Source organism: Pygoscelis adeliae, unplaced genomic scaffold (assembly GCF_000699105.1).
Source record: "Pygoscelis adeliae isolate BGI_AS28 unplaced genomic scaffold, ASM69910v1 Scaffold114, whole genome shotgun sequence".
In the NCBI taxonomy this organism is placed as follows: Eukaryota; Metazoa; Chordata; class Aves; order Sphenisciformes; family Spheniscidae; genus Pygoscelis; species Pygoscelis adeliae.
In genome coordinates, this window is record NW_008824587.1 from 3,319,619 (window position 1) to 3,328,707 (window position 9,089).

Sequence of the window (9,089 nt, forward strand, 5' to 3'; positions counted from 1 at the left end):
AACATTAATTGTTTCATTTATCAAGCTGCTCAGTTAAGAGCGGCATAGCTGGTTTTGCTGTGTAATAGGATCAGTTTGGCTGTTTAAGTCATATGCATAGCATTAAACCCATATATTTCATTCTGATCTCAGAGTCCCACTCTTATTTTCACCTAAGTGATCTATCAATTTTAGCATGCCACAAACTATTTTTGTTTTGGCTAGATATGATGCTTCCCAAGGCACGTTTTAACCTGAACTTCAAGAAGCTGTTTGTGCCTATCCAGCTGTTTGTGAGCTGTGTGATCCCAAAGTGATGGAACTCGGGAGCACAATTTTCACCACTACAAGGGCACATAAGTATTGTAATGTATGAAGATGTATTCTTGTCAATAATCTCAGAATAAAATCACATGCAGGATGAATGCATGCATGAGACAAATATTGGGCTATTGATGATGTCTGTTCAAGGAGAGGAGATGGACTGTTCCAGGGTCACCTGCATGATTGCTCCTGTGCATGATCAGTACCTGGCTCTGTTCAAAGACCTGCTTAGGCGAAATAAAGTCTCTATGACCCAGTCCGAATAAGTAGAACAAGCGAAATAAAAACTTGAACACTCTGTGAGCTCTGAAAACAAGTGATAAATCCTATGCTTCAGAAAATTCTGGTAGTGCTTTAGAATCATAGGATAGTTTGGGTTGGAAGGGACCTCTAAAGGTCATCTAGTCCAACCCCCCTGTCGTGGGCAGGGACATCTTCAACTAGATCAGGTTGCTCAGAGCCCCGTCCAACCTGACCTGGAATGTTTCCAGGGATGGGGCATCCACCACCTCTCTGGGCAACCTGTGCCAGCATTTCACCACCCTCAGCGTAAAAAATTTCTTCCTTAGATCTAGTCTAAATCTACCCCCCTTTAGTTTAAAGCCATTCCCCCTTGTCCTGTCGCAAGCACAAATTACTGAATTAGGAGTGGGGAAGGGTGTGTAAAGGATTTGTGTGGAGTTCATCGGTGCCTGTTCGTAGAGGCACCATCTATCATCCCTCCAAGCACCTCTTGGGCACTGGGTTCTGTGCACCAGATTCCCTCCAGAGAGACTCAAACGTGGTCCTGGAGAGAAGATTGAGTAATGGGAATCCTTGGAAATGAACAAAGGCACTCTGCAGTTTTCCACACTATAAGAGGTCTAAACACTAATAAAATAACTTCCTTTTTTTTTTTCTTTTAGTGCTGTGATCATCCTCCAGAACTCATTGTTACAGGCTACTGTTAAGGCCATGAACTTAGCAGGGTTTAAAAAAAAAATTAAAAAACTTCCAGGGGATTTAGAGAATCCCTTTATATTAGATAGAATTGTCAGTGCCATACTTGAGGGAATAAACCAGTAAGTAAGTGGCAAGGAAAGTTATAACTCTTCAAGAAAGTTTTGCACCTACTTTTGAAAAGCGTATTTACTGGCAGTGAGATAAAATGCTAGAGGAGGGAGACAGCTTCTATAATTCAGTCATGTGGTGTTTGTATTTTTATGTTTTAGTTTTTATGCCAGGTATAGCTTCATACATCTATGGAACGTTCCGGGTCTATGATGGAGCAAAGCTGTACCATAGGTCTTTGCTTTTGTGCTTCTTATTCCAGTTAGAGGAAGCACTTGTTTGGCTTTCTCAACCTGTGAATTGTAGAATGGCTTTTTTTTTTTTAAATGAATTTTCAGCTTTGGGAATTCTATATGACTAACAAGTATCATCAAGGCCCAATAATGCCATGTTTTGGATGTGTCACCTTTGGAAAGCGCGTTTCAGCAGAGCAGTACTATCAAGTGGGTAAAGAAACGACTGGTGGTGGCTCGGTTGAGACAAATAACAGGGATTTTGTTTTCTGCTCATCGCTGGGTGTTGGTCTCATGAGCTATTTATACCTTTACCGAGCAGGCAAGCTGAGCAGTCGGCTGCGAGAGGGAAGCCAGGAGTCCATGTCTCCCCACGCTGCCGCAGAGCAGAGCAGCGGCGTGGGCTCGGCAGGCAGTTTCTCAGAGTGGGCCGGTACCCAGACAGCCCTGCTTCGCTTGCTGGGGCCTGATTGTTCGCCGAGAGCGACAAGTACATAGGATTTAATTTGCACATAGTCGCAATGAAGATTAGGTTTGATCCAGTATCAGTCTGTTTTGTATACAGGGCACTGAGCTATACAGTGCCCTAGACAAGGGAGCAGAGGTGCATTTAAGAAGTACATGGTTATAGTCAACTTGAATTTGGAAGCGAAAAGGAGGGGGGGGGGAAAAATCTCAGGTGATACAATTAACGGTTAGCAAGAAGGGAAGTTTTCTTGTTCAAATTGAGTCTCTTTGCCAAATTTTTTTTTTTCCATGTAACTGAAGTCTCTTTTGCTCTGTCTCAAAGTACTTAGTTAAACAACAGCTATTTTATTTAGCAAAATCGTGCTTCAGGAGATTGCCTTGTCTTGCCTTTTTTTTGGATAAAAATTCCAAGTGCTTTTCAATATATGAATTGTGAAATACTGAGCTTTTCTGCAAGATCTCTTGAAGATCTATTTCAAGGTCCAGAGCAACAGCTATCCCAATCAATGTGTGCTCTCCTGAATATGTTCCCATGTAAAAAGAGGTAGAGAAATTAGAAAGCGACCAATAACTTAGATAGCAGTAGGTAAGGCAGAGCAATAAAAGTGAAGTTAATAAAATAAACCCCTGAAATGTACAAAATGTCATCCTACACCCAGAATAAATTAGTTTGTGATTCCAACTTGGCTGGCAGGAAAAGTGTGTCCCTTAAAGTGAGCTGGCGCGTATGCAGTTTGTTTTGCTTTGCTTTGGTGTGAAATCGTATTGCCATTAGTAAAGCTGGGTATTGATCTTCCACCACCACCCCTTTTTTTTTTTTCTCTTTTTTAATCTTGGCCAGTTTGTGCTTTCTCTCATCATCTCTGTTATCTTGGCGGGGGTTAATTCTTCCTTCACTCGCATGCACTGGCCAGTTTATCATTTGCCCAGCTCTTTTCTGTTTGACATCATGTTCTTTGCTGGGCTGGGGGGGGTCATCCCCTACTCGTCTTCCTCAGATTTGACACCCACTTTGATCTTTTTTAGAAGCGCTTTATCAGCACTTGCTTATGGTAGAAATCGCCTCCTTTTTGTTCAGAAAACATTATTAGTGTTCTAGCAATGCTGGGATGGCTTTTATCTCCCTGTGGAATCTCATTAGCTTTACATTACAATAGGAACAGCATATGTGCAACTTTGCCAAAGTGGCCAGTCAATTTAAATTTGTTAATAGCAGTATTTTTTTTAAGCAACTTTCTTCAGTGCCAAGAGAAAACAACTTTGTTGTCAGGAAAAAAAATACAGTTTGTTAGAAGTAGAAATACAGCAGAAGGAGAGCGGCTGCTCATAAATAACTTCAGAACTTTCTATCCTTTGACATGTCTGGTACTATCCTATAAAAGCACCATCTTAAAAGAAAAAAATTCACATAGCTAGTAGGGCTTGGATTACAGTCATTTCTGAAAGCTACATGAGATGTGTTTAAAAGAAATGACTGATTTGAGTTATGCTGTGCTATTAATGCACTGTTAATCACGTTATTTCTAATTCTTTTTTCCTATGGTAACATATAAATGGCTTAAGCAGGCTGAGGTCCATTGTGTGAATATTTGTGCAAACTCACCAGAATGTGCACGGTCCCAAAAGTTTTCCCTTCCAAATGTCAGAATCGCATGTCTTTATTCGCGCTGAATGGAGCTGCTTTTGGAGTTAGTTGTGCACGAATGATGAGGAGCAGAATCTGTTTCTAAAATTGTAGTATAACTTAAAAGTGGATTCAGTGTAGGACAGACTGATTTGATGTGGTGTTCTGCGGAGGAAGTTTGTATGGTGTGAATTAGAGCCTGTCTATACATGGATTTTTTCAGGAATACATATTTTATAGATTCACCTCCCTGAATAGCTTCAAGCATGAGCCTCTCTTTCTCCAGTGAAAGTTTGAGTGCTTCAGCACAATTCGCATTGCTGAATTAGACTAAATACAAATTAGGAACAAGTGGAGTTAGCCAGGAATAGCAATTGTAATTTCCGTTCACACTTTATCTTACTCAAAATTTACTATAGTATATAGACAAGCCCTGGGAAATATATAGACAAGCCCTGAGAAGAGCACTACTTCTCCACATTAAAACTAGAACATACAATTTAATCACTAACTAGACAATCACGTAGTTTCTTGGATGCTTTGATATTACTGATGAGGACCGTTAATAGATTTATAAGTTACAAGATGTGAAAGAGCTCTCGTGCTTGTGTTGAGTTCTTTAATAGTCCAGCCCAAAGAATTTTGCCAAGAATTTCTGCGTTAAGCCTAGGACTTCGGAGAAGAAGCAAGCTGTTGACTGTGTAATAACTTAGGAAGCTGACAGGCTGAATACTGTTAGTGAATTGTATCACAGCTGTCAGAAACTGCCCCCTTCCAGAATCCTTTCAAAATGGTAGTGATTTTAAAAAAACAAACAAACAAAAAAATCTATCAAAGCATTGGTTGGTTTTCCTGATTTTTTTCTTTACTTATTCTTGTTATTGTAAATATACATTTTATATGTATTCTGTCTAGCTGTAATTCCCATATGTAAGATATTGTTATGGCTCTGTCTGGGAAATTAAAAAGCTTTCTATCAGAAATCTTTTACTAATGCAAGTATTTATAAACCATAATCATATTAATTGATTCCTGGTTTCAGAGGAAATGAAACTGAGAGCTCGATTCCTGTTTGTTCAATGTAAGCAACCTGAAACAGGACTACAGGAGTTAAATATTTTAAGTTTTCCCATTAAAAAATGGACTGTACTCGTTTTTCTGTAAAAATGTAGTTTCAATTCAGGGTATTTTATCCTATTGAGAGGGGGGCGGGGGAGCGGTGTCTTGGTTTTGGGTTTGGTTTTTTTTTTCGCTAAAACAGACCAAAACCAAAGCTTTGGGTTTTGAGGGTTTTTTTTGAAGTTTTAACCTCTGTTCTTATAAGTTAGTCTTCCAGGACTATTTAATTTAGCTACATTATTGACAATGTTTTTTCTTTTGTTGAGCAAATCATCATAGATTAAGGGAATATATTCTCTAAAAAAAAAAAAAAAGACCAAAGAAAAAATGGGAACATTTAAAGAGAAAACCAAAGTGCTTTCTTCTGACGTGATTTGTTTAGTGACTTTGCTTGGTTATGATTTCACAGAATACGTGGGATTTCAATCACAGAAGCACAGATTCTGCTCTTATGCTGTAGACATTTGAAAGTTATTTGCTCTTGGTTTTACAGAAGATTATTTTTTTATCCTTTTTACAGCAGGGTTGGTAGCCCAAAGTGGGAAGTGAAGCATGTTAGTTTAGTATTGTTCCATATGGCGTAGAGCTGGACACCTTCCTCATCACTTGGCTCACTTTGGCTACCAGTCTAGATTCTTTTACCAACACTATAGCTTTTATCACGTTTTTGAACTTCCAAAGGTGTATTTGATTTTACTGTATGTGTACAAAGTTATTTATCAGCTTCAGCTGATTCTTGTATGAAGTTGGCAGCGGGAATGGAAGCTAGCTGTCAAAAACTACCCAAAATTACTTCGAGAATGTCTTCACAGTCATGTAATTCTTGGTTTGCTACTTCCCCATGGGATTTATAGTTTTCCTGCAAATTAACACTGCTTGGTCTGAAATAGAGAATGAATAAGCGTATATTCTCCTTTTGTGTGATACAGGTGACAGATCACGCAACCACTGCTCTATTGCACTACCAGCTGCCTCAAATGCCAGATGTGGTAGTCAGATCTTTCATGGTAAGTGTATTGGAAAATACATTTTTCCAGATAGACTTCAGTATGCTTACAGTGATTGACATTAGGCAGTTCTGATGCAGTTGTAATTTGCCCTATATAAACAGGCTAGGCAGTAGAGAATGACTGTAATTCTTTGTATCTGATACCTGGACAAGGATGAAGAGCTCATTCTCATTACCCTGGGATAACTGCTGTTGGAAGACTGAGCTGTATATGGTTCTTCTGTCACAGGTCTCAATATTTGCTTGATGATTCCTGTTTGCAAAGCTACTCTGGGTCACCTCTAAAGACAGCAGGAAAAATTCTCTCAACCAAAATCTTTACTATAGTCCAGCCCTTTCACACTGTTCATACTGTGCAAGGAGTTGAGTTCTGTATGTAGAAAGTCTGCTCCACTGGAAGTTCCCCAGTAAGAGGAGACTCCCAGGTAGTGTGTTCCAGCTGAGGCAGCTTGCTTGTCAGCTTGCCCAGTATGGGAAGTGATGAGAGTTATTTGGAGAACGTGATCAGGAAGAGTCCATTTTGCTGTGCCCACTTTCAGCCCCAACTTTGTTCCTAAGGAATTGCATGTACTCGCCCAGCACGACAGCAGGTGGTTTTGGGAATCAAGGAAATGCTTACTTAAGTATTCTGCTGTTTTCTCACTGAATAAAATTAATCAAATACTGCTCTACCTTGATGTGCAGATTTAAGTTTATCACCTTTAATTCTGCTTGTATTTAGCTTGTAAATAAGCAGCCCTGTTAATCAGAGGGTGAGAACAAGGGTTTATCATCCAGAATTCCTGCTACCAAGATGAATTTTGGCAGTGGAGATTCTTGCTGTTCTCTCTGCTGCGGTCTCCCAAAGGAGGCTTTTGGGAGAGTTTTCTCTGCTCTTCAGACTTCTTCCTGCACTTAACTTCCATTACGTTACCCCTTCACCTGGAGCAATGTAACTGAGACTTTTAAAAACAAACATCTAATTTTGCCATTCACCATCTTTAGGTGTGTACAGTAGCATCGGGTCTTTTATGTCTGTAATTTCAGATCAGTCAGACTCCCTTACCTGCTGTGCTGGTTTGTTTATTTAATAAAAAGGCCACTAAGGTGAGAGATTTGCAAAGGTCTCTTCTCTTGGAGTGCACCTTAAAATAATAAGTTTTGAAAGGTGAAAGCAACTCTTGCTGGTCAAATCCATGTTTCAACATGTTTCTGAAAATTAATGTTTAATAGAATGGGTAGCACGTTTGTTTAAGCCATGGACCTGCCTTATTGATTTGATAAAACACTACTAAAACTTTTAACAAAGCAAAACCAGATGTACACCAGAAGTGTCAATATGTTGGTCCCTTCACATGTCAGTTGTGCAATCCACATGACAGGACGTAGTGAAGCCCTAATTTTCTGATGGGAATGAAGAATGACTTTTTTTTTTTCTTTCAACAGATGTCTCAAGTGCACAGTTTAACTTCATTTACCTATTTTTGTATTACGGTTCAGAAAATTCGATTTCTCTGTAGTGCAAGCAAAGCTCATCCAAGCTGAAGTAAATAACAGCAATTTACTTGTAGTATTCTGTTGCCCTTGTCCCCATATTTACTGCTAAACCCAGAGAAGATCTAGTTCCTTTGGAGGAGAGTTATTGACGGCCAAAGGTTCGGTTGCTATAGAGAAGGCTCTGATGAAGGTGGAAGGATTTGTTTCAATAAACTCGGCTGACCTCTTCTTCAGAGAACAATTTTCTCTTATCGATGTAATTCAATAGGACTTTAAATGACAAGATTCATGCGCATCCTTCAGAGTATAAATCTGCTGGTCTAGGTGTTTTTTAGTTGTGTATCTCCTTGAGTTGGGAGTTGAGTTACGTAATGCTCATTGCTATGTATGACGATGGGAACAATCCACTTTAGAGGCAGGAACTTTACCTAGGAACACCTGAACTTACTCTGTGTTGTTCAGTACTAGCCTTTTTTATATATATATATATATATATCAGTGTAATCAGATTTAAAACGGTACAGTATTTTTATGACCAATGAGTATTGATCTTAAAATCGCATTAGAGAGGAAGTTAGTTAGCTTGCTGTGAAAGTCCTTATATCTTCAGCTATGAAGAGTTCAGACCATTGCGGTATGGTTGCAGTAGGGGTATGATAGATGATCATAGGAAGAGACAAACCAATATTCGGTTGAAGAAGGTACCCATCAAGAACAATTATATCCCAGTAAAAATATGAGGAGTGTTACAATACTTGCCTTCCATCATGGTTCTCTAGCTGCGAATACCTCCTGCTCAGGGTGCATGAATTTCTATTAACAAATTTGCTTAAGTGACTAAAAAAGCAAAAGATGATTAATCAAGTGGGAATTCAGCTATACAGTGACCTTGTAATCTTCGGCATGTTTCTGTTTATAAAATCACTGTATACCTCACTGGGGCCTCGCCAAAGTACATCCTCTGTCCTTGCTATCACTGACAAGAGTGATGACAAACGGCAACATCTGTATCCAGTTTTCTTAATTTCTTTCCCTTTTTCTTTTAGACCTGGTTAAGAAGTTACATAAAGCTGTTCCAGGCTCCATGCCAGCGCTGCGGAAAGTTTCTGCAGGATGGCCTGCCACCCACGTGGAGGGATTTCCGAACACTTGAAGCTTTTCATGACACTTGCAGGCAATAGTAGCCCAGCCCAGCCGTTGATACGCGAGGAGTGAACAACCTGTCGGGCTCGGAAGAGAACTGATGGTTTAATAGGTGGTTCAATTTCTGAACCTTTCATCCTGTACTAAGTAGTGAGGTTGCACTAATACATTTGACTATTTAAAAGCCATCAGTCTGCAAGGTACATGTGAGACTAATGTATTTTGAAGAAGATGGTAAGAAGCTGTGTGTGATCGCTTGATGCTTCTGAGCTGAAATGGTATGTCTGGGGAGATCTGACAGTAATAATCGTTATTCTAAACCTTAACGAAAATATCTGTGTACAGTTAGTGTTTTGTGACAGAATTTGCAATGTTGAAGACTTTTATAAGATTGAAATAAATTTTGTATTCCAGAATTTGTGCTATTTATTTCATTATTTGATCAACAAAATCCTTGGTTTTGGTGTGGATTTTTCAGCGCTGCTTTTTTTCTTTAGAAAAACTGGAAACATTTAAACGTGCATGCTGATGTGATGGGGGGGTGGTTGTTGTTGCAAGGCTGCTTATCTGAGTGCTGGCCTTTTTCTGGAAGAGATTATGGCACTGATTAAACATGGAATTTCAAAGGCATGTGGCAGCTGGGAAGATGCAATATACTTTCTAA

At 39.4% G+C, this 9,089-nt stretch overlaps 1 protein-coding gene across 1 annotated transcript in view; it reads left to right on the plus strand.

Moving 5' to 3' along the window:
- MED27 (mediator complex subunit 27) overlaps positions 1-8,839 on the plus strand; it is a 109,639-nt gene extending 100,800 nt beyond the window's left edge. The window contains exons 8-9 of the mRNA XM_009322176.1: positions 5,727-5,804; positions 8,329-8,839. Coding sequence (XP_009320451.1) covers positions 5,727-5,804; positions 8,329-8,463 — 213 coding nt within the window. The 3' untranslated portion in view covers positions 8,464-8,839. The remainder of the gene's footprint in view (positions 1-5,726; positions 5,805-8,328) is intronic.
- The last annotated feature ends 250 nt before the right edge of the window (positions 8,840-9,089 follow it).